The sequence below is a fragment of the Coenobita brevimanus genome, chromosome 69, assembly GCF_032717465.1.
Source record: "Coenobita brevimanus isolate Jiangsu-jjx chromosome 69, ASM3271746v2, whole genome shotgun sequence".
Classification (NCBI taxonomy): Eukaryota; Metazoa; Arthropoda; class Malacostraca; order Decapoda; family Coenobitidae; genus Coenobita; species Coenobita brevimanus.
The window spans coordinates 467,440-495,130 of record NC_137022.1 but is presented as its reverse complement, the minus strand read 5'-3'; the positions used below and the strand labels follow the sequence as shown (position 1 = coordinate 495,130).

Sequence of the window (27,691 nt, the reverse complement as noted above, 5' to 3'; positions counted from 1 at the left end):
TACATTCACCTTTAGATTCCGGTTCTTACACACTCTCCCAAACTCATCCACCAAGCCTTGCAGCTCCCCTTCGTCTTCTCTCAACAACACAGTATCATCTGCAAACAACAGTACAGGGAGTTTCCAAACACATCCTCTCTCACCAGGGCCACTCCAACATCCACTACCCTACCTTGTACCTCTTTTATTACCCCATCCATGTACAGATTGAACAACCATGGAGACATGACACATCCCTGTTTCAAACCAATTTTCAAAGAGAAAAATTCACTTAGTTCACCATCCACACGCATTGCAGCCTTAGCACCATCATACATACTCTTCACAGCATTCAACAACTTCCCATCTACTCCATGTATTCTTAACACTTTCCACAATCCTTGTCTATCCACTCTGTCATATGCTTTCTCCAAATCCATGAAAGCCGCATACAACTTCCTTCCCTTCTCTAGAAACTTCTCCACTAAAGATCTAAGAATGAATATCTGATCTACACAACCTCTTCCCTTCCTAAAGCCTCCCTGTTCTTCTCCAACTAATTTCTCTGTTCTTTCTCTAATTCTGTCAATAAGTATCTTACCATACACTTTTCCTATTATACTAAGAAGACAAATGCCCCTATGATTACCACACACTTCTTTTTCCCCTTTTCCTTTGTACAAGGGAATAACTGTACCTGACTTCCAATCCTCCGGGACTCTACCTTCCTCCCAGGCCAATCTGCACATCTTCCACAATCTCTCCCCCATGCTTCAGCATTTCACCACACACTCCATCAATTCCTGGGGCTTTCCCCAATTTAACTTTCTTCATTGCTTCCACAACTTCTATCCTACTGATTTCTTCCTGTCTTCACACCTCCCTCCTTCTCCCAGCCATTCCCCAGCCACTTATACTCGCATTACTTCCATCCTCTATGTTCAACAATTCCTTAAAGTGTTCTCTCCATCTACTCACTTTTTCTCCCTTCTCCACTAGTAATCTACCATTTTTATCTTTCACTCCCCTGCTAACTTCACTTCCACCCTGTCTTACTCTTTTCACCTCTTTCCAGAACATTTTCTTACAGTCTCTCCACTTTACACTCAAATTCCTTCCATATTCCTCATCCACTCTCTTCTTACTCTCTCTTACTAATCTTTTCACCTCTCTCTTTCGTTCTACATATAACTCTCTCTTCCGCCTCTCTTCTTCTTCCACGCCCCTATTTCTCATCCATTCATTGAATGCTTTCTTCTTTTGTGCCACAGCCTGTCTCACCTCTTCAGTCCACCACGCTGTTCCTTGCACCCCCCTCCATTTTCTCTTCCTTCCACACACCACATCACATGCTGCACATATTTCTTCTGTAAATATCCTATACACACCTTCCACGTCTCCCATCTGCTCCAATTCATATTTGCCCAATCGTTCCTCCACTTCTCTCTTATACACTGCCTTTTTCTCATCCTCTTGTAACCTTTGCACCCTCCTTGCAACTACTCCTTCCTCTCGTCTTTCCCTTCTTCTATTCCTCCATCTTACTTGAATCCTAATTCTGGCCACCACCAAGTAGTGGTCAGAAAGTCCACTCCCCCAACCTCTATAAGCTCTTGCATCCATTACACATCTTCGCATCCTTTCATCCACACACACATAATCAATCATCGCCTTCCTTTCATTCAGTTCACCACCCACCCTTCTCATCACTCGCCATGTATACCTGTGGATCATTTTATACCTGAAGAGGGTATTGGCTATCAACAATCCTCTCCCAGCACAAATGTCCACTAATGCACTCCCATCCTTGACCCAACTGATCAATACTGTCTTATGCTCTTCTTCCATCTTTTACTCACAACTATACATACTCCTTCCTCTGCCCTCTCATTCTCACCTACTCCTGCACATATACCCCATCCATACTCCCATTCTCTCACACTTTCTCCTCTCCATTTTGTTTCAGTTATTCCACATACATCCACTTTCGCACCCTCAAGCACCTGGACAATCTCTCTCTCTTTCACCTCATCATTCACTCCTCTTACATTCCATGTACCCATTACCACAGAAATTGCATATCTTTAAAAATCTCTCCTGTGATATTTAATGACATACCGTACGTAAGTTCTTCATGACATTATTCTTTAGTAGTTATACTAATTTCCTAGATATGCTTTAATGCGGTAAATGCAGGAAAACGTTACTATAGCCACCGTGAACGCACACTGGGTGTGACAGCATTCATCACATATTTACAAGTCTCTAGGTGCACATTTTGTTTGAAACCCATATAATTTAGCTTTCTAAAAGAACAATGCTTCATCTCCAAAATGCTGAAGAATATCTACAAAGTTTTTCACGTGAAAATTGTACAATGTTTAAAGCCGACATCGTGCAGAGACGAGACCAGCAGCTGAAATCCGACAATGCCGAGGGCTCCAAAATACCGTACAAAAAGTCAAAACAACAAACCAGTGGTGTAACCTGAACAGGGTATTGCTGTAGACTTCAGGAAATACTTCAGTCTAGGCACTGTCCATTTTTCTCCGCAACGGTTTTCCATGATCTTTGTACAGTAGGTCCAGCTGGGCAGTAGACACACGTGAGTTTGTTATTGTTTATAATCCTAATGTACGATCTTCAGCCGTGTCATTCTAATATTTCTTAATGAAGAATCGTTACATGTTTCTCATAACACTGTTTATTTTGTTTTGATTGACACATACATGAAACGGATGTAAAATAAAGCTTATCGATATTTATGGAGGGAAAGAATAATAACCGTCCCCAAACCGAGATGGTAGACTCAGCCCACCATTTCTTTATTTTCCTTGACTATAATATAGCCTCTCTTCCTTGTAGGAGTGACTAAAATAATGTTGTTATAATTTCTCCCTTCCTTTTAGTGACAAAGAGGGCGCATAAAATGAATGGAGTTTAGTACACCGACTTTGATGTCGAAAATTAAATAATCTGGTGAAGAGTAGCAGTTTTCTCTTGGTTAGTGACATCGGGAATTCTCTACACTCTGAATTTGGCTTTCCTGTCATTCTCTGACTAAATATATCTGCACTGTTTACTTATCTCCTAATTCTACTGACTATCAAAAATTCTTTGACTATCTTACTTCTACGATGGAACACATTCTATCCATTTCTTCTTTCTCTGAAATCTCCATTCTAGGAGATTTCAATGTTCACCACCACCTTTGGCTCTCCTCTCCTTTCACTGATCCACCTGGTGAACTAGCCTACACCTTTTCTATCCATAATGACCTAGAGCAGCTTGTACAGCACCCTACCTGTATCCCTGACCACCTTGGAGAGAGCTCCAACATACTTGACCTCATCCTTACTACTAATCCTTCTGCTTACACTGTTAATCTTCTCTCCGTTGGGCTCCTCCGATCACAACCTGAACACAACCTGTCCTATTGCTCCGGTACGGCCTGTGGACCCTCCAAAGAAACGTCGTCTGTGGCACTTTGGAGCTGCGGATTGGGAGGCCCTCAGGCAGTACTTCTTTGATTTCCATGGAATGATTATTGCTTCCATGGCCACGAGCCATCTGGGTGTGCCTTGCGCATTACGGAGGTTATTCTTTCGGGCAAGGAAGCATACAGTCTTTTCTCATATCCTCTGACTGATGCAAGAAAGCCTTGGTTTAATCATGCTTGTTCTAATGCTGTCCGCAACAAGGAGAGGGCCTATAAAAGGTACCAGAGCCAACCCACCCCTGAATCACATCTTTTATATGTTTCTGCCCGGAATCGTGCTAAGCCTGTTCTTCGCTCTGCCAAAAATAATTTCATCCGTACTAAATGCTCTCAACTCTCCAACTCGAATTCTTCCCGCTCCTTCTGGCACCTTGCCAAAAACCTTTCTAACAACTTTACCTCATCATCCTTCTCTCCTCTTTTCTACTCTGATGGCTCTGTAGCTATTTCTTTTACTGATAAAGCAGATCTCTTCGCTCAGACTTTCTCCTCCATTTCCACCTTACACGATTCTGGTGCTGTTCCTCCATCACTTCCCCCCTCTGACATCCTCATGACTGACATTAAAATTTCTTCAGCTGATGTATTTTCTGCCATCACTGGCCTCAGTACTAACAAGGCATATGGGCCTGATGGAGTCCCTCCTGTTGTTCTCAAAAACTGTGCTTCTGTGCTTACATCCTGCCTAGGCAAACTCTTTTGCCTTTGTCTATCAACTTATACCTTTCCTTCTTGCTGGAAGTTTGCTCTCATTCAGCCAGTCCCAATGAAGGGTGACCATTCCCAACCCTCTAACAATCGTCCAATTGCTTTAACATCCTGTATCTCAAAAGTTTTTGAGTCAATTCTTAATAGAAAAATTTTAAAGCACTTGACATCTCAAAGGCTTTCGATCGAGTCTGGCATAAATCTTTAATTTCCAAACTGCCCTCTTACGATTTCTATCCTTCCATCTGTGCCATCAGCTCTAGCTTCCTTTCTGGTCGTTCTATAGCCACTGTTGTAGACGGTCATCGTTCTTCTCCTAGATCTATCAACAGTGGTGTTCCTCAGGGCTTTGTCCTATCACCAACTCTTCCTTTTATTCATCAATGACCTTCTAAGCTGTACATCTAACCCTATCCACTCACATGTTGATGACTCCACCCTTCACCTATCCATTCGGTTCCCGCAACATCCATCTCAGCAGTTACTTCAACAAACAAGGGATGAGGCTATGGCACACCTTATGTCTGACTTGGCTCGTATCTCTGACTGGGGTAAAAATAATCTGGTTGTTTTTAATGCATCAAAGACTCAGTTTTTACACCTATCAACTCGACAAAATATTCCGCAGGTATACACACTGTTTAATAATATTCAGCTTAATCTTGCATCATCCTTGATCATGCTTGGGGTTTCATTTACTCGGAACTTATCTCAGAAAGATCATATTACATCTCTTGTAAACTCTGCTTCCAAGAGATTAGGTGTGCTAAGCCGCCTCCGTTCCTTCATTACCCCTGCACAATTGTTGACACTATACAGGGGTTTTATCCGCCCCTGTGTGGAGTACAACTCTCATGTGTGGGGAGGCTCCCCACATACCGCTCTTCTCAATAGGGTGGAGTCAAAGGCTTTTCGTCTCATTAACTCTCCTCCTCTTACTGACTCCCTTCAACCTCTGTCTCTTCGTCACACTGTTGCATCTTTATCTCTTTTCTATCGCTACTTCAATGGCCACTGCTCCTCTGAACTGTCTGCATGCATTCATCCACCTCTACGATGGGCGTATAGCACCTGTCTAGCAGCAAACTCTCATCCATTTTCTGTCCAACTCTCTAATGCCAGAGTTAACTGTTACTCCCAGTCTTTCATTTATGTAACAGGTCAACTCTGGAACTGTCTCCCTCTGTCTGTATTTCCTGCTTCCTATGATCTCCAGTCTTTCAAACGCAGTGTGTCCAGGCATCTCGAAATGATCGGATCTTGAATTTGGCTCTCTCTTGTATTTTGTTTTTCTCTTGGAAGGAACAATATTGGGGGCTCACGGCCTCTGGTTCCTTCTTCCTCATATAAAAATATATATATATATATATATATATACAGGTAAGCCCTTAATTCACGCGATGGTTACGTTCCCAGACCCTTCGCGTATGTGGTAAATTCGCGTATACATTCTGCCCTTGTGTGCACAATTACGTATGTCTACTAAGTATATTACATCTGAATAATACTGTTTATGCATTACATACACCTTATAAACTAGCATAAAGTATGAAAAACAACAAAAATGTAAGAAATTTAACACTGAAACCTGACAAGCACAGGCGTAGATGGAGACACTTCAGTAGTCTGGTGCACAAACCCTCACTGCCTCCCATATGCTACATTCTGCCTTCTTTATTGTCCAAACAGTTGACTCATTCACCCCAAACATACGGTTCCAAGCTAGTTCACAGGTGTAGGTGGAGACACTTTAGCACAGTCTGGTGCACTATCCCTCACTGACTCTCGTTTAGTCCCGTATGCTATGTTCTGTCTTCTTTATTGTAAGAACAGTTGACTCACCCCAAACACACGGTTTAGAGACAATTCACCATCAAGTCAATTCACCATCAAAACATGGACGATTCCCTGTCATTCTATAAATACACTTATTGATTAATTAATACTTTAATAACTAATTTTCAGGGGGATTTTATAATTCATATAAGTAAAAAACTAGTGTACTGTACTTGCTAAATAAACTGGTATGTAAATAAATGACGGGGAATCGTCCTGACGGAGAATTGTCGCCAACATTCCTCCCTTAAGTTTGTCCAACACTTTAACTCTCTCTGTCAGCAACATCACTTTACTAGTCCGTTTTGGTGTGTTACCACATGCATCACTAGCATTATGCATAGGCCCCATGTTGACAGACAAGGCAAGCAATTACTGGAAGGCAGAAAAATAAGCCACAAATAACGATTCACGAGTCACGCATGGTTCGACCGTCGGATTCAAACTAACTGTGTGGTGCATGGTAGACCGACCTCCAACACACACACACACACACACACACACACACACACACACATGGGCACATGGGCAGCAGGTAGGCATTTTTATATCTTATTTATATCTCTTGTATATTAAAATTATTTATTTGAAAACTATAATTTTATGTTTTAATTATTGTACGAAAAATTCGTGGATAACCGAAATCATGTGAAACAAGTTTGCGTGAATTAAGGGCCTACCTGTATATATATATATATAAAACCCATGGGGAAGCACCAGCAAGAGGACACTTGAAAAAACTGCATAAAGAGAGGCAATAAAGATGTAAGGAAATTCAGTTTCCCAAACAGGGCAACTGATCAGTGGAATGCACTACCGAATGGAATAGTGTGTGCCAAAACTATTCATAAATTTAAGGATATGTATGATAAAATGGTTTAATACACAGGACAGTACTAGCTTGACTCATTCCTGTAAAGATACAATTAGGTAAGAACACACACACACACACACACACACACACACACACACACACACACACACACACACCTACACACTCGCTGGTGCAGTGGTAACGCTCTCACTTGCCAACTGGTGGACGGGAGTTCGCGCCTCGCTCAGGTTGCGAAAAGTTTCACTGACGAAGTGGGTGGTTACTGTCCCCCTTGAGCAAGGGGACGGGTGTGTGCGTGTGTGAAGGTCACAGCCTTGCCCTTAGATCGGACTATATGAGCTCTCAGCTCCCTTCCGGAAGGGTAAAAGCTGACAATCACGACCATCAAGTGATCCTGACCGACCCGGTGAATTACACACACACACACACACACACACACACACACACATATCATGACAGTCAAAACATGCAGTAGTATACCTGTGTGCTGGCAAGGGCAGATGTGACGTGGGCGAGTCCGGTGACACTGAGTGCGGCGGCAGCATTAAGGAGTTCTGCCAGGTGTGTTTCCTCCACCACCACCTGGCCGCAGTACATGAAGTGCAGCAGCGACCCAACCTCTCGCCACCCCAGACCCTCCAGCATGATGATTGGATGATCGCATGGGTAGTCCTGCAGATAAAATGGTCATATTACAAGCATGCTGTCAGAGAAAGCTCTTTGGGGTAGGAAATTTTGTGCAAATCTGAAAATAAATAATCTTGTTTTAATTATTATCAAAATCATGAACTGGAAATAATATTTCTATTTCAAAACTGTGACTCAAGAACTTTTCTGACACCAAAAATGCCTTGCTAGCTCAAGCAGGTGACATTATTAAGTAGTACTCTTGTCACTTCCATTTTTTGTCTGATGTCACTTCACAGCCGGTACTGTGGCATCGTGATTGGCAATGGACAGTTGTTAATTTTTTATTCTTTTTGGTGTGGATGATGCAACAAAATTACAAACGTGATACGGATCTTGAGCTGAAGAGATGAACTGTGCCTCTCATATTCATATAGGTGTATTTTTGTCACTTCATGAAAGCAAGTGATCTGTAACTGTGATCTTCGAGCATCCTACTGTTACTGCTATATACTGTATTTGTTTGGTGTTTTTTGACGCTATTCTGTGTTTATGGCGGTTAAGGTGGGTGCCCAGCTTCAGCTCACATAAGTCATTATTCATCATCATCATCATCATCCGGACCTCCTTTCCCACCCTAGGGCAGGGAGAGGAGTAGCAATGTCCAGATAGCTCAAATTTACCCAATCCAATGAGCCATGATTCCATTCACTCATCATTCAAGCCCCCAGAATCCTGGCTATATTGGATACGCCAAAAACATTCACAACGTTGTGTAGCTTCACATAAACGTACCTGGTAGAGTCAATCCAGATGCTGTCACATTAAAAAGGGGAGCCAAAATCCCAGATCATGCACTTCTCCTCACAACATTCATCCAGCCAGCTCGATCTTTTGTCAGTTCCCTACTCTCACTGACTTCCAAACCTCTCTTCCACAAACACTCATACACCTATCTCTCCACCTTCTCCTTGGCCTACCTTACCTCCTCCCTCCTTCAAATTCACTCAGATATACCTTTGCACCACTCTATTGTTATCCATTCTCTCCCCATGACCATACCATCTCAGTACATTCTCTTCAATTCTGGTGTCCACTGACTTCCTCACTCCACATCTTTTACGAATCACATCATTTCATATCTTATCCACCCTCTGTACTCCACATACATTCCTCAGCAGTCTCATCTCCACTGCTTTTATTCTATACATATATATATATATATATATATATACTGAACAGCCATGGGGACATCACACATGTGAACCATTCACTTAGATGCCCATTAACCCTTACACATGTTTCACTACCATCATAAAAACTCTTGACGGCACCTAACAGCTTACCATCTACACCGTACATGCGCAAAACTTTCCACAATCCTTCTCGATCCACTTTGTCGTATGCTTTTTCCAGAGCCATGAATGCCATAAACACCTTATGGTCCTTCTCACAAGCATTCTCTGCTATCTGTCTCACTGCAAATATTTGATCCACACATCCTCTGCCACTCCTAAAGCTACCCTGTTCATCACTCACTAGGACTTCTGATATCTCTCTTATTTTCTCTATAATAATTCTTCCATATACCTTCCCTACCACACTGAATAACCTTATGCCACGATAATTCTCGCACGCACTTTGCTCATCTTTATTTCTGTACTGTGGTACAATCACTGCCTTTATCCACTCTGATGGCACAGTTTCACTCATCCATGTCTTCTTACGTATCTCCCACAAACACTTCATTTCACTCTCTCCGCTACACTTAATCATCTCTGCGTATACCTCATCAACCCCAGTTGCTTTTCCATTTTTCCGCTGCTTCCATGTTATTCTAATAAATACTTTGTAGACTGTTTTTTGAGATACCATCTGCTGCCCAAAGGTAGTGTCTGTGAGGTACTGAGTTTACAGGTTGCCTTTCCATGATGTTCCTTGTGCGCTGAGAAGAGAAAAAGTCATGTGTGTGCACAAGTCCTAGAATACAGTGATATTCCACAAGTGGAAGCAGGTTGTTAGAGAGAGGGACTTAACGAGGTTTTAACCCCCCACCACGCTAATTCTTATCAACTTGATTACCTTCCCTAAGTAGCTGTTTTAGGACTTCTTTTTAATATTAAGTTGCTTATTTGTCATTAGATCAAGTGTTTCTGAGCTTGAATTCTTCATCACCCTCGTCTTTTCGTAAGTTACGTCTTAGGTGGGAGTGAAGGCAGCGATAAGTCGTCAGTACTGTGGGAAGTAGATGGGTGTAAGTCTGTCATTAGTGGGTTACAAACGAGAACTAAATTACTTAATATGCGGTATTTGGCAACTGCGGTGTGGCAGGGCTTGGCAACAGCATCTGGTGGCACAGAGGGAGACTCAATGTTCCCATGGAAACCACTGACTCTTCCTCATGCTTGAAATTACGATGCGGAGACCCATCGCCTCATATGAGGTGATCAGCGTGGCCAGGGGTGGCCTGCACATCTGAATTATTAAATATGCGGTATTTGGCAACTGAGGTATGGCAGGGTTTGGCAACAGCTCTGATGGCATAGAGGGAGAGTCAACATTTCCATGGCAACCACAGACGCTTCCTCACAGAAATTATGGCGTGGAGACCCATCACCTCATATGAGGTTATCAACATGGCCAGAGGTGGCCTGCATATCGCCTCATATGAGGCGATGGGCGTAGCAGAGGTTAAAGATTTGTGTCTCCCGGGGGTGAAGAGGTAAATGGTTGTTTCTGGCTGGAGAAGCAGTCATGCTGTTCTGTCTAAACCAGTATTCCAGTGAGTACAGCTACTGTTAGGAGGTACCAATCAGAGATATACAGCAGACCATCACAATGATGGACCCCCACAGACTGGACACTGGATTTAACCGACACTTCGAAAGTCACCAAACTTCCATCGGCATAACGAAAAATGTCCATTAAATGGGGGTGCAATGGGTTACAATACATGTTTCCTACCCCTTCTTACTCTTACCTTGCCTGAAACTGCACTCTCACCATCATGATTGCTGAGCTGCAATTACAAACTACAGAAATACTGTACTGCATTAGTCATGAAGTGCTGTGACAAGGAAGTGAAGTAACTGCAAAAGGGTGAAATTATGGGCCAAATTAGGGTAAAATTGGTATAGTTTTCATTTTTAGTACAAGAATACGTTACTAAATACATTTATTTTCACATGTGCTTGAAATTCCATCACAGTGGGACAGCAATTGGATAAAACGGACAAAAGCCTTATGTGATCAGCCTTCCCCCAATTAGTTCATTATAGCAAAGGTCTACTGTATATCCATAATCATTATATGACATGCTGTTTTGCTTTCCATTCTCTAACAGTAATAATATTATTACTATTCATTTATATGGACACCAATATGCTTGCATGAGTCAACTTTGGTTACCTAATGGCTGCTTGATCTCTGGCACCCTCCCTATTCAATCCCTTATCCCAAAGGTCACACCCTACGACCTTGTCCCAGGTCTTTGGTCTGACTCTCGCAACCCTATCGTCAATATTTACACCTCTCACCTTCCGCACCCATCTGTCATCTTCCATCCTCTCAACATGCCCAAACCACCTCAGTCTACCTCTCCTCAACCCAACTCTAATACATTCAAGTCCCGTACTTCTTATTTTCATTCAAGGGCGCACTACACACCTATCTAATCGTTATTCTTTCTGCACACTTGAGCCAATGAATACCCTCTTCCTGTACTGCCTAAGCCTCACTACTGTACGGTATTACACTCCTAACACATTCTGCATACCAGGACCCCTTAGCATGGAGGAAGAGCCCTCTCAGCATCAGGTGAGGAAACAGTTTCCTGAACTTCCTTCAACCACTCCTTACCCTAGTCAGAGCCAGCCCCAGTTCCAGCTCCAGCACATAACATGTCTCCACAAACAGCAAAACTCCACACACTCATGAAAGTCTCCAGAAAAATCAATCTATTCTTGTCTCTCAATCTCTACATGCTCTCCCTGACACATTGCATACACAAAATCATTTTTTACAGCCTACCTCTAACATTACTACGTCTCTTATTTAGCCACTCATTGCAAACACAGCACAAGATGGCGTTATTTCCCACACTTTTGAGGCAAACTGCACAAGGAAATACAGTTACTCCTTCTGCTTTGACAGTACCACCACCACCAGTCACAGATATCATCACTTTCGTTTATTTGCATTTACTCTCCAATCCTTGTACCCCATTCCATCTCTCCACTCCCCAAATCTTTCCTCCACCTCATACACATTTGTGTACTCTGTAATCAGCATACAACATCTCCCACGGGAGTCCATCTGTGAAGTCATGTTAGAGAGCTTCATGCACCAAGATAAACAATATGGGGCTCAAGACTGATCCCTGATGAACACTATATTTTCGGAAAACTCATCACTCAAACCTCTGTTCACTCTCACCTAGGTGCAAGCACCCTCGTATACTGCATAACCACTATGACCAGCAACTCCTTGATCCCATGCATTCTCATTGCTCAATTTATCATTACAGTATCCCTGACCCACGCTATAATTGACTAATCTGGGAAATGCCTGATTCAGTAAAACCAAAAAGTTTGTTTAATTTCAAGGGTCTCTCCCACTCCCTCTTTCAGGTGAGACTTCTAGCACGTCTGAAAATATACAAGTCCAATATCACATTCTATTATAGTACTGTAATAAAAATGAAAACTATACTCATTTTACACTAACTTGGCCTATAATTCTGCCCACTTGCAGATTATTTTGGTTCAGAAGGACCATGTCATGTACTCCATTTAACGACCACTGTTCGGTAAGGCTGAAAAATAATTTGGTAGTCTCAAAAGCATTCAGAAGGGCTGTGTGACGTGCCCCACTTAATGGCCATTGTTTAGTAAAGCCGACAAAAGTTTGGTGGGCTATGAGGTGTTTGTTAAATCTGATATCCATTATATCAAGGTTCAATATAGCTAGGGTCTACTATATTATTACTATTATTATTATTATTATTATTATTATTATCATCATTATGGGGTGACACATGCCCAGATTACAACCCCCTCCCCCATTCTGCCAATGCTGAAGATGAGGTTGAGGAATATACTGTATCAATGATTAATACAGGATGGAGGAAGAACAGCCCAATGGCAACCGACACAATATTGTGGAAACAATCTGTCTGTGTCCCTCTCATCTCTCTCCAATTAAGGAAATGGGTAGCCTGCTGGAAATGTAAAACATAATTTCAGTTACATACCTTAAGGACCTTCCTGAAGTATGCACTGCAGGCTGAGAGAACCAGTTTGTGCGCCCTGACAGTGCGTCCTTCACAGGCCAGCGTGACATCCAGGAAGTCCTCATCATAACGCAGTGACTCCAGCGCTGAAGTCACTGAGTCACTATAGTTGTGCCACCGCAGCCAGCACCGCCGCACCTCACCCATCCTGTACAATATACACCAAGTTCTTATTATAACTCACCCTTTTTTACCTTTCATCTGTTATAAATTCCATATTAAATACAAAAACATTGTTTATAATATGCTCCAATGCTACCCTAAGAAGCTAATTTTCTCTTATTTTACTGTACCAGTATCAACTGTGCCATATGGAAACAATGATACTCTGGAGCACACTTCCAGCTTATAATGAGAGCTGTCTAATCATTAGGTAACTCACGTCTGCCGGCCATTCTTTCATGTTTATTACTCTATATATTGCAACCCAACTTGCAAATACTTGACATGGGCAGTCAGTTCTACTACACACATTCATGCCGAGTTTTACATACCCTGAAGGGGATAACCCAACCTCCTCAATACTTCACAAATGGGTATAGGTATAGAAGACTTTAGGACTACAGTGTAGAAGGCTTTAGGAGTACAATACTGGTTGCTTTGGAGAGGTGGTATTGCCTTTTACAAAGATCCTGAGTATTATGAAAGGGAACCTTGACAATGATGAAACACATGAGAACATATGAGAGGACATATGGTATTAATGTACCCGTTATATATCTATCCGTTGGTGAAATCACACCTATGTCAGAAGAACTGATAAGCACACACTACCTATTGAACCTCCAGAGGCTCCCCACCTACCTCCTTACATTAAACTTAGCTACACAGTATGGTATAATTTTTCATTTCATTAAAGATGATATCACAGAATTACTATTACTGTGGCACCACAGCCAGCTCTGCCACACCTTATTCATCATGTGATATGCTACATGGATAAACTTACCTATCCACCTCTCACAACAACCTTGTATGAAAAATTGTATAATTAAAGGCACACCTCATATTATTCCCTTAGTGGTATATAAGCCTAAAGTTATCCTAGTGTCCTTACGGGCAGATAATTATGATGATGTTCATCATCATCAATTCCAGTGCCTTGCTCCTTCCTCTGACCCCCTCCCCCCAAACAGGGGACGGCCATGACAGAATGACCTCCAGGTTACCTGATCCTCCCATGCTTTTTTCAATCTTTCTCTCTCTCTCTCTCAAATATACAGTTCCATTCCCCACCCATCTTTCCTCACTACATATGGACTTACTCAAACAAAAGTACAGTATTAGGCTACGTACTTTCAATCTCACACTAACTTCCTCTGGCAGTTGTCCCTAACCTTTCAGGCCCAAACGTGTGTTGGGCTCAAATCAAAAGCACCTCTGGATTTCACAGTCGCTCCCAATGACTTTTGGGAGCTTACTGACATGGGGACGTCTGCCTGTGATGATGTGGTTGGGTTGGCAGTTCTGGGTGGTAAAAAATGGATACTGTAAGCTGTTAAAAGAAAAGACACCTCACCCAGCACCTTCCATATTTTGAGAATGCAGTACAGTAAATTCTCAATTATCCATTATTGCGATATCCGGTTCAACACAATATCCAGGGCTGTTGGCTCGGCTCTATTAACCCCTGAAGTACTATGACTGACGATCGTCAGTTTGCTAGACTGCCAAGTAGAGACCTATGAATGACAATCGCTGGTCTGTCAAAAAATGCCGAACATTAAGCCTGACCCTTTTATGATGTAAATGGTTCCTACCCAGTCAGAACTAAGGGATGAAGTGGTGAGAAGGAAGATCTTGCCCTCTCACCTAGTCTGTGGGGGGATGCCCCTCCAGCCACTTCTCCACCTCCCTCTGGCTGATTGGATACAGCCAGCTCTGTCCCATCCCACCCAAACTACTCTCCAATACCACATCTACATTGTATGGTGGGGTGTCTCATGCCTGCTCACCCCCCCCCCCCTCCTTCACCTCCATCCATCCCTTCTTTCATAACAACTGATGCGGCAATTTCCCTGCTCTGATCGCTTTGTGTTTCCTCCCACCACAATACCCCCCACACCACCTCCCCTGCACTAGAGGGGTGTTTCATACCTCCCTCACCCCTACCAGAGACCCCTCCACCCAACCTCCACCTTCCTTCCTCAGTATCCTTTGTCCTGAGTATGATAAGGTAGTTTCCCTGCCATGATCAGCCTATGTCTATGTAGCTACTCTCACCAAAAATCCCATAAGAGGTGGCCACAAACAAATTACCTCTATGATGCTCTGTCCAATGCCATCTCACTGCCTTGCTCCCAGCTCACACACCCCTCTCCCGTATACGTCTCCACTCCATCTCTCCATCTCATCCGCTTGCTTCCCCTCACTCTCCCTTCCTCCACCTCACTCGCATACACTCTCCTCATTAGTCTCTTGTTCTTCATCCTCTTCACATGGCCAAACCACAAACCACCTCTGTATTTCTCCTAACACTTTCTATCACTTCCACATCCACACCACAACACTGCTTCACTTCCCCATTTGTCAGTCTATTTCTCCATGTAACTTCACACGCTCCTCTCAAATAACTCATTTCCACTGCTCTCACTCTTGACTTCTGTCCTTCCAACAAGGTACAAGCTTCATTCCATACATTACAGTAGTTATCACAATATTGTCATGCAGTGACTCTTTTTTTTACTTCCATGCCCACTTCCCTGTTCCTTATCAATGCTTTCAAAGAACCAGCAAACTTTCTTCCCTGTTGTAAACTTTCATTTACTTCACCCTCTACACTTCCATCCTAACTCAGCTCTATATCCAAGTACTTAAAAGTACTCATATTTTCCATTTCCTCCTCATCCAGCCTCACTGTACATTCAATGACTTCATTTCTTACCATAACTTTACTCTTCCCGACTGTACATTTACCATTATATTACACTCCCAAAGTCATTCACCAAGCCTTGCAGTTCCCCTTTGTCTTCACTTAACAATACAGCATCATCTGCAAACAACAGTACAGGGAGTTTCCAATCACTGCCCTCTCTCATTAGGGTCATTCCAACATCCACTGCCCTACCTTGTATCTCTCTTATAACCCCATCCATATACAGACTGAACAGCCATAGGAACATGACATCCCTGTTTCAATCCAACATTCAGATAGAAAAATTCACTCAGTTCACTATCCACACGCACTGTAATACAGCTAAATGTAGGTGCCACGAGTCTACCCAAACTGCTTGTGATAACTTGTAATTTTCATGAAGACATAGGACCACCTCTTAAATATTATTATTATTATTTTTTTTTTTTTGCTAAATCTGAAATAAGTGACTTCATAAAGGTGTACAGAAGTGCATTTTTGAGTATGAAAATGATCCACTAATAAACAGGGAAAATATAAATGGAACAGGTTAGGTTAAGATAAGTTTGGTTAGGTTAATAAAAATGGCTTAGGTTAGGGTAGGTTAAGATAAATTAGGTTTGGTTAAATTATGCAAAATTTTGGTTAAGTTTGGAAAATCAGCATTGACATTGGCAATTTCATGCCGAAAATGGTGACCGGTTGTCCTTGGCGCACTACAAGATCGTGACTGTCTGCCTTTGGCATCGTTCAGGGTTGTAACCAGAGTCCGCTTTTTAAAATGCTGTTCATCACTTATAAAAGAAAAATATGTACAGTCATCCCTTAACATCCGCGGTTTTAACATACAGGGTTTTGAATATCCGCAGATGGCTACAGAAAAAAAAAATTATCTTGTTGAACTCTGCTGACACTGTAACATTATCCCAGGCACAGTCTGTGGCTGTTTTAGTACAGCAATGGCATTATCCAGTGAATGAAATATTCTGTAACATCTTCCTTTTGCAGGGAGCTGGGATGAGCACAGTGGTCAGAAGAGGCCATGCAGGAATACACTGTTCATTATTTTAACTTTCAGTGTTCTTGTATTAAATAAAGTAGTTGTTTAGTGTTCCTGTATTAAATAAAGTGATTGTAAGCATGTACATAGGGTTTTTCTTTAGTTGTATAAGGAAATAGTGGGACCAGAGGTGCTTTTAACAGATTATATCCACGGATTTTTAACATTCGCGGGTGTCTCTGCTACCCCCCACAGATGTTGAGGGATGACTGTACATAGAAACTTAAAAATGCACTCAGAACATTCAATGAATGCCATGAATGGTTGGTAAATTTTTATAGGGTTCATTGTGATCTGTAGGGATAATACTATACGTTAATGGTACTAAAATTCCTGAACTGTTTAAGCAACATTGGGTCTGGTTAGTACTTGGATGGGTGACTGCCTGGGAACACCCAGATGCTGTTGGCATCCCTACGTGTTAAGTGGGGTTGGTGGAGGATTAGTGCCCCTCCCTGTAAAACAATTAACTCTAAGCCCTTGGCCACCCCGTGTGGGATACATGGCGTCTGGCAATGAATGAATGAATGAATGAGTATTGGCAACTTGTAAAATAATACCTAAAAAACAAATTGCACCAAAAACCACCAGAAAAATATACTGCACCAACGGTTAACGTACCATAACGGAACAGATGAAACCTAACCAAAAACGCAATGTAACCTCACCAAACACACTAAACCTAACCAAACCTAACCCAACATACAATACCTCACCTATCCTAGGGGACTACGTAACATAACCTCACCAAACACACTAAACCTAACCCAACATACCTAACCTATCCTAGGGGAATGCTTACCCTAGAGATATAATGGTCCAGGATGAGGGTCATCTGGCAATAGCGTCGTGGTTCCAGAACTTTTGAATCCAGTGGTTTATGAACAATATAATTTGCCAAGCAGGAAGGTGTGTGTTGTCCTAAAAAGTTCCTTTTTGGTCAGAAACACAAAAACTACACTGTATACGTTTCTTGGTTTTTGCATAGGTACTTTTTGTACGAAGAGAGTGTATGTGAGTGAGGTGGAGGGGGGAAGAGGGAGGGGGAGGCCGAGGATGAGATGGAGGGATGGGGTGGAGAGGTATATGAGAGAGGGGGGTGTGAGTTGGGAGCAGGGCAGTGAAATGGCGGGGGACAGGGCAACTTGGAGGCGATTTGTTTGTGGCCACCCCAAACGGGATTGAGGCGTCTGGCAATAGATAGATAGACTTTTTGTACCGACCACAGTACCACTCATGTCTGTCTTTTCTAAATTTACACAGTTCCTGACAGTCTGGACAATAAACTTCCAAAGGTAATACACCGAGTCTTCTAAGAAACTCAATAGCCTCCTCAGGTTCTGAGGGGAAACATTTAATCACCCATAAATAATCAATATCACAACCGGGACACACAACATGTCTTTCTTCTTCAGAGGCCATACCAAGAAGGATTTGAGTTTTCCATCCACAAGGAATCAAAGACTGTGGTTCAAATTGATTGGTAGAATACCATCACGTGATCTAAAGTAGGCCTATGAGTGGGTGATACAGACCTACAAGACGCATGTGCAGTCAAAAGGAAGAGAAACACACCTACGAACGCATGCATTTTTAACACGGACTGGCCGAGTGAAGATTCAAGGTATGTATTTTTGGGAATTTTAAATTAAATTCATTATCTCTGAAAATATCAATTTCCGAATGGGGTTATAGGGTTCATTATGATCCGTAGGAAATATACTGTATGTTAATGGCGCTAAAATTCCTGAACTGCATATTGGCAACTTGTAAAATAATACTGTTTTTTTACTTAATTTTTTCCGGAAAATGCTTGATTTCGCCTACTTGTCCAATCAAAGTTCACGATTCGAAAAGAGAGGAAATGAGACATTTACGACAAAAATGATGGTCAAAAACATTCAAATCACATCAAAAACTACCAGAAAAATATAGTGCACTACCTCGGGGGTGTATTGGCAACTTGTAATAATTTACCAAAGTTTGTTCTCCATACTTTTATTATTATGCTTATGGTGATAAATGATTGCTTCATAATTAGTTTGCTCTGTTATTTTCATCCATGTTTTGTTTTCCTGATGCATCCTATTTCTTGAGCATAATGATGGACACTTCTAAAAACTATGCAACTGTTTCAGAGTTCATTTGGTTTCTGTTTTGGCGTGTTTGGCCAAGTTACCATTGGTTAGGATAGGTTAAACTGGGTTAGGTTAGGTTAAGTTACATAAGGTCAGGTTACAGTACACTGTTTTGTTAGGATAAATTAGTCTAGATTTCGAACATTTAAGGTTTAGCTTGAAGAGCTCTAATAGTAAATGTTGGTTGATATGAGTACCGGTAGTTTTTAGATAGTTTATCATTATGCTTACAAAAAAAAAAAAAAAAAAAAAAAAGTAAATTGGAATGGACACTGATATAAATAACAGCAAAACAAAATCAGCAACAAACAATCATTTACCACCACAAATATTATTTAAAAATGAGAGAAAACAACCATGAAGTGGATATGAATCAGTGAGGTATTTCAGCTGCTTAACCTAAACTGTAGTATGTTTACCCTCTGCACTTTGTATCTCCCTCGTCAAAGCTGTCATAGCCTATGCTGAATTCACCACTGAAGAGGCTAAAACAAACTGAGGCTGAATTTGTCCTGAGTTACTGAGGGCTTTCAAGGTTAGGTCTAGTGGCAAGCCTAGGCAGTTAGAATGATTGGGAGTCTCGGGGGCTTCAGTCAGGTTGGGCTTGGTTAGGTCAGATTAGGTTGTCAGGTCAGATTGTCAGATTCTAAAATACTTTGACTGGGTTAGTTATGGTTTTTAATCTGTCCACACCAGAGGGATGTCTGATGCACTAATGTATCCAATCAGCGAGATGGTCAGTAAACATGCTACCTTCAGGCGCCTTCCATCAGTATCCCAAAATATGTACAATACATTGCTTATCCTACTCATTTTTTATTATATGAAATCAACAAGAAGTTATCTATTGTTTGTTAACTGTACTAATATTATTTTCTTTACAATCAAGAAAATTTAAGATGACAGTTAAAAACACTATCTCCTGGTGGTAAGATTTTACTAATCACTATCCCTTGGTGGTATGGTTTATTTTCTTGTGTATATACCGGTATTTCAGTGAAATACATTTAATAATATGCTGGCAACATGTGAGTTTATGCTTGTTAGTTGTACACCACTGGCTAACTACAATATACACTAGACCATACAAACAGTCCAGCATGGCTTTGCAATCTGACTGTTTTACCATGACTAGTACCATAAGTTATTCTACTGTATCAAATTATTTTACTGACATGTGCGTAAGCCTACACCAGTTTCAACCCAAATACCTCTTCAAGAAATATGACTGCAGAGTCAAAAGAACTTCAACTGGGCTTCTGCAGACCTGCCTAAATGAGACAATAAAATTAATTTCACTTTCTATCACATTAGTCTTTGCATAAACCCAACATAATGAACACCCTTTGAGACTTTGGTGTCAAATGTTGCATCTAAACTTTACACCAAGATTTAGATCTAACAATTATACAAAACATACATTTTGTATGGTGTCACACATACAAAGGGTGACTCAACCACGATAAATATGCCATGTGTGAACGTACCAGTGTGACCTTGGATGGAAACACTGGGTGAGTTGTATGCTTCTCCAGCCACAAGCAAGGACTTGGGTCTGGACACCAACCTCTCAGTCCCCTCTTCAGAGACACATTAACCCGATTTTAATGGTAAGGTTGTGGCTATACTCCAGCCAAATGGCCTAAGTATCAGTGTCTGTAGCAACTGAGCATGTGGGTATGAAAATAAGGAGGTGTAAGGAATGAAACCGAAACCTTTAAGTCCGCCAGTGTTGGCCTCCAGGACTTGTTTACATCCTCGCACCTATTTACCCACCCGGCCCTGCTCTTCCACAAATGTCTAGTCATCCAGGTCCATGGTACGAGGTCATGTGCTTCGGAGGGGCATGCCTGCACCCCAAAACAGCCGAAGTGGGGTGTGACAAAGGTGCAACAAAGTGTTTGACCTCACCTGACCTATCCCCAAGGTAAATAAGCAGGAAAAACACCTCGCGCCACCCTGTAGCTCCTTTATTCCCCAACCGTACCATCATCATCTTTATAAAGTACTATACATTTTTCTGTACTTACATTTCTTCATGAATCATTGTGATCTTTTAACTGTCGCTCGAATTCAAATGATTCTTTGAACATATATATAAGTCTAATACAATGAAACACTCCTTCAAAAATATATATTTCATAATATTGGAACTAACTCATCACGGAGGAAACTAAAGGACCGTTCATAAAGAGGAAGCAAGTTTCTTCATGGTTATTATTTTTATAAACAAAATGACACATCACAGTGGTCGACTGTTCTGATAGCTGAAAGTCCACCCTTTAGATATATACAATGCGGTTAAGTTAATTGTATTTGGAAGCTCTTAATTACAATACGACCACTTCCTATCGTGATCCCCCGATCCTTTAGCTCAAAAGTTTGCTTTCACCTCATTGACTAATGGAGCTCATGTTTACGCAATTCACACAAATGAACTAGAATACTAAGGCAGTAAATAAAAAAAAAATCATGTATAGTAATATAGATGGATTATTATCTAAGAAAAGGGAAACTGGAGACTATGTAAATGAAAAGAAACCTGAAATTATTAATTTTGCTTGGTGGAGACCAAATTGCCCCGGGTTACTGATACACAATTATTCGGATGGAACAACTATAATGAGTGGAGGAAGGAGAGAGGGAGTTTGGGGGAGGTGTGATGATTCAAACCCATACTGAAAAAATAAAAAATAACACGCCTGAACATTAGAGAATGGAAATAGAGGACTGCTATGGAGAAAAAAATAGATGTAACTGTTATGCTACGTGTTCAAGGGTCAGCTTCTTGTCCTCAGAACACGAGCTACTGAGCTGGGGTTCCATTAGAGACCGGATCATTCTAGAGTGTACAAGAGGAAGAGGGAATAAAAACTCGGGTCAACCAACCTTACACATATATTACCTTAGTTACAACTCAAGACAGAATACAATGTTAATATTACACACTGAGCAGGTAAGGGACACAATAGGACGGGTGGACTCTGGTTTGGGCTGCTCACAGGTGTCGTCCGGGTGTGGGAGGACTCTCGTCAGGTGTGCCCTCCCGCAGGAGGCACGGAACCACTACCAGGGGCTGGGGCGTCCGGTGTGGGCTGCTGGGCGGCGTGGAAGGAGGCCCTTCCCTTGTGGGGCCTCGGTGGGGAAGGTGGCCCTCGGGACTGGGGCCGAACAGAGCAAGCAGGCGCGCTTGTCCACGATCACTCCTGGAAGAGGACTGCTTGCCGATGGGGCTGGGGAGGTCACTGAACAGCAGCCGTGGCAACCGAGGGCATCACAACACCCCCAGGACGGGTAGATAGGGCGCGCATGACGTCCGTGAGATATGGGCATACGTCCCATATGGCCGCGTGACCCTGTTCCTCGGAGTGCACCTGGCATGAACATCTCAATCCGGGTGCCTTACCCTCCAACCAAGCCAGCCCTTGCCAGGATCGGGGTGGAGCTACCAACTTAGCTCCAGGCAGCACCCCAGTGAAGGCCAGTAGCCGCACAACTGAGACAGCCTGCAGCCGTGCAACAGTGACGGCCGGTAGCCGTGCATATAAAGAGACGGCCTGTAGCCATTCTTAGTGCTGCCCACGCCCCCTGCAGGACCCGTGATGGCCGGCAGCCACGTGGGGAGAGAAAGTACGCCCTCTCTTCTGCAGTTGCCTTGAGGGGCATGACACCGGTGATGGCTGGCAGCTGCACCAGTTGACAGGGGATGGCCTGTAGCCGCCCCTTGCCTACACGTTGTCCCTCATACGGGATTTTGGCGATGGCCGGTAGTCACGCCCATAGACAGGTGATGGCAGGTAGCCGCACTTCGTCTGCGGTCCTGTCAGGAAGTCAGGCCCCAGTGATGGCTGGTTGCTGCACCGATGGGAAAGGGACAGCCTGTAGCCACCCTCCTCCCGATGCCCAAGGGACCTCGGCAATGGCCGGTAGCCATGCCAGGGAGGGACGCCATGAAAGTCCCTCGCCCCCTGTGAATTCACAACCCGAGGGCGACCCCTGCTCGAGCCACCTCACCAGTGGCAAAGTAGGTCCCACCTCCAACTCCTCAGACCGAGGCAGCCCTCAGAAGCAGAACCTCCTTATAGAGGACTGGTGGAGAGGCCCTGTGTTATCCCCAGGGTTGCATTCCATCCAGCTGGCACCAGAGGGAGACCAATGCCTGTCAGACTCCTGCCGTAGGCAACGCCACAGCTCTACCCTGACGGCAAAGCAACAGGAGTGAGGCCACAGTAGACAGGCTCTCAACAACGCCCCTAGTACCCCAGGGTGCGACCTCTCCAGTCCCGAGGAGGAGCGGTGCCCTTCCTGCACTGGGCGCCTACAGGAGCACATGCAGAGGTTGTTCGGCCTCAGTCCTGAAAGCCAAACCCCTGTGCTCAGCCCCACCAGTGCAGGGCCTTTCACCACGCCTGACCACAGCCCACAATGGAGGACGACGCCCCTACGCATAGTCCCATGGCCCCTATACGAGAGGACGCCTGAAGGGACTCCACCGATGCCGGGCCGACAGTGAGTCACCAGCCCCCCCCCCCAGTCAGCCCGCTCCCTTGCCCCATACACCTACCGTGACTGTGATTCAAGTCCCCATGGAGTGAAAGTGAGAACTGACAGCCAGTGTTTAGAACGCTAGTGGCAGTGCGTAACTATCCTAACTCCACTGAGTATGAAACAGGACACAAACAGTGCCTAACCATCATAACTCCACTTAGTGTAACACGAGACATGAACATAATAACTGTGAAGTATATGTAGCCCGAGAACAAAGTGTACTTCTATCATCACTTAAGTACAGTGTCTGTCTTCCACTCTCGAGACTGGTGGTATCCTGTGTGATACCCGTAATCTATCTGCCAGTCCGAGTTTTGACTTTTTTATAGAGTCCTGTGAGATCGTCTGTCTGTCCTGTATTAGAGAATCTGGTAATATACATGTAAGGTAGTTGTCCAGAGTTTTTATGCCCTGTTCCTCTCACATTGTATCTTAGCTCTGGTCTAGAAAGGGGACCCAGCTAAACCTTAGGTGTTGTTAGGACGTGAAGCCGACCCAAAAACACCTAACATAACAGTCACGCCCCTGAGTCCTGGGGGCGCCCCTGGGTGACTGGAGGCTGCGGTCCCACTCAGGTCGAGTCACTGTCAGGGACTAACTGCGGTGTCCTTTCCTCCTGGAGTTCGACAGTGAGGGGCATCGCTGGGGCACTGGCTGCAGGGCATGGATCCACAGGGCCTCACAAAATCTCCTCCAGCTGCAACTCCGCCTGGGAACTGCATCTGTGGGGAGAGAGAGAAGGGTGTCCCGCTTGGCCTCTGGGTGGGTGGTGAGGCAAGCAAGGGATATCCTCCATAAGGGTAGTCACAGGGGCAGCAAACGAGGAACGTACTGTGGCTGATCCCTCCCTGGCACGAACCGTTGCCATCACGGCGGTTCTACGTGCCCCTGGGACAGCAGGTGAAGGTTGTATGGTGGCCTACCCTTCCCCAGCACAGATGATGGCCATCGCTGCTGTCCTGCTCCCTGGGGAGGTGGCAGATGAAGGACAGATGGTGGCCAATCCTTTCCCGGCGCTGATGGTGGCCATCGCCGTGGTTCTGCCCTTCTCTGGGGTCATAGAAAGGAGACATACGGTGGTCGATCTCCCCCAGGTGCTGACAGTGGCTGTCACTGCGGTGCTATGCCTAGGAGTGGCTGCAGGTGAAGGCCGTACAATGGCCATCCCTTACCTGGTGCAGATGGTGGCCATCACCGCGGTCCTGCGGGGGGTTGTAGCTGAAGAGCTACGGTGGCTGACTCTTCCCCGATGCGGATGGTGGCCGTCATCACGGTGCTGCCTGGGACTGTATCTCTACAAGTCCCACCCTAATCCTGGCGAGTGCTGGCCCGGCTGGAGAGTTGTCTGCTTGGGCGGCGTTCATGCTTCTGGCTCCATTGAGGAGACGAGGGGCACAAGGTAGTAGGGGACATAGGCCCGTCCTGAGTGGGCCTTCTGTGTGCCCTATGCACCTCCCTGTGGTCTCCCCTTGGAGTGGGTGTTGTGACACCTGGTCCGTGGCTCCTCCATGGAGTGAGTATTGCGCCACCCCTTCCATTGGGTATTTCACCACTGTCGGTGGGGAAAAAGGCACGTCCCAGTGGCTGGAGGTGGTAGGTGTCCAAGGTGGTGGTCCAGTGGGATGGTGTGAGGTAGCGAAGGAGAGTGGTCCAGTGATGTGTGGGTGGGTTTGGTTCCTGGTGTGGGGCGTAGGCAACACGGGGGGTGGAGGAATGCAGTCTCTTCAGGAGGAGGCAGAGGAGGTGAGATGTCCCTCGGATACGCTGGTGTTTCCCCTGGGCAGGGGTAGTCCAGGTCACGTGGCGTATTTTCATCTCTGGTGGTGGTGAGTGGCTGATGAGACCCTGGCTGAATGCTGGCAATGCGTGAGGTGACTTGGGTTTTATGGGAGTTCTGAGGGCAGGTGCAAATCCTCTCCCAGGAGGATTGGGTTGGTGGAAGTTTCCATTGCACCTGGTGTATTCTTAGTGTTATGGGGGTTGTGTTGGGTGTAGTGGGGGTGGGTGAGGGTGCTTGTGGTGATGTTGTGGGTGTGGGTGAGGGTGTGGCTGTGTACTGGGCTGGTAGGCGGGAGAGGCAGCCGGATCTGGTTGTGGTGGTGGTGAGGACAGGTGTGGGTGGTGGGGCCACGTGGTGCGGTGGCCGGGCGTGGATGGATGGTTGACTGTCTTGGTGGTGGAGTAAGTGGAGTTGTGGCAGTGGTGGTGGATGAGGGGCTGGTGCATGGTCTGGCATAGGTTGTGGTTGTGGAGCGGGCTGTGTGTGGGGAAGAGAACTGTGTGGATGTAGGGGTGACGGTGGGTGGTGTGTGGTGTTGGTGACATGGTGGGGTGACTGGGGGTGGGTGGGGGGTCTCCTGGCTGAGTGGCTGGGCGTTTGTGTCCTGTGGAGGCGGCATGGCGGTGGGGGGTGAGGTGTCAGGTGAGGTCGTTGTCGATGCGTCATGGGCCCATGGGGATGGTGTGGAGCGGGTGGGGGGTGGGGTAGGGTAGGTGGCTGTGGTAGGTGGGGTAGGAGAGGGTGAGTAGGAGGAGGGCATGAAATAGCAGGTGTATGAGTCAGATGCATGATCTGGGGTGGCAGTTGGTGGTGGGGTGGCGTGGCGGGTGGCGGAGTGGGTGCAGCCTGGTTGGGCGGTGTCAGGTGGGGGGGTGAAACAGTCACACGTGGCAGTTGCAATATGTGCGTTGGGTGTTGTGATACTGAATGGTAACTTAATAGGGGTTGGGGACATTGATGACGGTGTAGGGTCCCTCGAACCATGGTGAGACCTTGTTTCGGGTCAGTAGTTGCACTACTACTACCGAGTCTCCTGGCTTGTAGGGGTTGGATGGGGTGATGTCAGGTTGTAAGTCCTGGTGTTTTCATAAGTGGTGTAGTTGGCTCTTAAGGTGGTGAAGGGGGTCAGACGTGGGGGACATGGAGGTCGGTTGGAGGTGGTGTCATATGGGTAGGAGGAGAGGGGTTTCCCAAAACACCCATTTGAGGGGGGTGATACTGTCTTCTTGGGGGCAGGTGTTCATCCCCCATTGTATAATTTTCACATGCACCGGCCAGTCTTCACTCTTTGTTTCTTGTATTTGGACCCACACCTGGTTGAGAAGGGTGTGGTGGCTTCTCTCACATATTCTGTGTCAAGTACGTGGTGTGGGCGATGTCTGCTGGTCCTGACGAAAATAGGTTTTGGAAGTCCAGGAGGAGGCGTCGTTGGCTGTCAGCCTGGTGGGGTGAGAGGTGTTCAGGAAGAGGGGAGTAAGGCAGCAGGGGAGGGGGGGGCTTTGCACAAGACTCGGCCTCCTTCATTTCTCCAACACTAATCCTCTGGGGAGGGTGAGGGGGGTGATGGAAATGTTGGCGATGCGTACTGCTCCGAGGTGGGGGGGCGAGGAAGGTAGGAGACAGTAGGCAAGAGTAGAGGGCCCCAGGTGGTAGGCTAGGGGAGAACAGGATGGAGGTTCTGGTGGGTCTGTTCAGGTGTAGCCAGGCCCTGTGCTAGGGGGAATGGTTAGGGAAGAGGCGATGGTTGCAGGGAAGATGGGGTGTGGAGGAGCGGGGGGGGGGGCCAGGGGTGTTGGGGCTGTGTGGAGGACATGGCACGGGGGGTAGGGTGAGGTGGAGGATGGGGGTGTGCATGTGCAGAGTGGCTGGAAGGAGGGGCTGGAGGCTTCTGGATATGGAGACATTGTTTGTGACAGTCGATGCTGGTGTGTAACTTCTGCAGGAGGTCCAGCCCCAAGTAGCCATCATAGGCACAGCAAGTTGAGTCGAAAATGATGAACTTGTATTGGATGGATACTTGCTGGTGGGTATTGGCATGTAGGGCCCGGGTTTCCCCACATATTGGTAGGGGGCGTTCTCACGCATCTATGAGGTGGGAAGAAGTGGGCCGAAAGCCGAGATGCGGCGGGAGTAGAAATGGCTGTAGAGGTAGGATCTGGCCACTCCTTTGTCGACCAGTAGCCTCGCTTTTACCCCCATTCAGTCTCATCCTGTCGTAGACTGGGGGACAGTATTTCTGTGAGATGGCCCCCGCCACCGTGAGGAGCTGCAGGGGCAGTCCTAAAAATCCAGCTGTTCTGGGTTGTCTTCCTCTTTGGGCTCCACTTCCTCGGAGTCGGTGTAGTTGGTGGATGAGGTGTAGTCCACAGCGCCCTCGTTGTCTAGAGAGGAGACTTTGCGGCGCCCTTGGGTGGTTGTCTTGCACCGGGGCAGCCTTTAGTGGGTCACGGGTGTCGTGGAAAGGGCAACTGCGGCTGCAGGCGAAGAATTCCCACGGGTTGATACAGATAATACTCACATTCTCCTTGGGGCTGGGC

General features: G+C 45.2%; 1 protein-coding gene across 1 annotated transcript in view; it reads right to left on the bottom strand.

The window, feature by feature from the left end:
* The window catches only part of LOC145406017 (uncharacterized), a 63,486-nt gene extending 50,565 nt beyond the window's left edge, over positions 1-12,921 (bottom strand). Inside the window, exons 1-2 of the mRNA XM_080277204.1 lie at positions 12,736-12,921; positions 7,338-7,529 (exon numbers count right to left, since the gene is read on the bottom strand). Coding sequence (XP_080133330.1) covers positions 7,338-7,529; positions 12,736-12,921 — 378 coding nt within the window. The remainder of the gene's footprint in view (positions 1-7,337; positions 7,530-12,735) is intronic.
* Between the last annotated feature and the right edge of the window lie 14,770 nt (positions 12,922-27,691).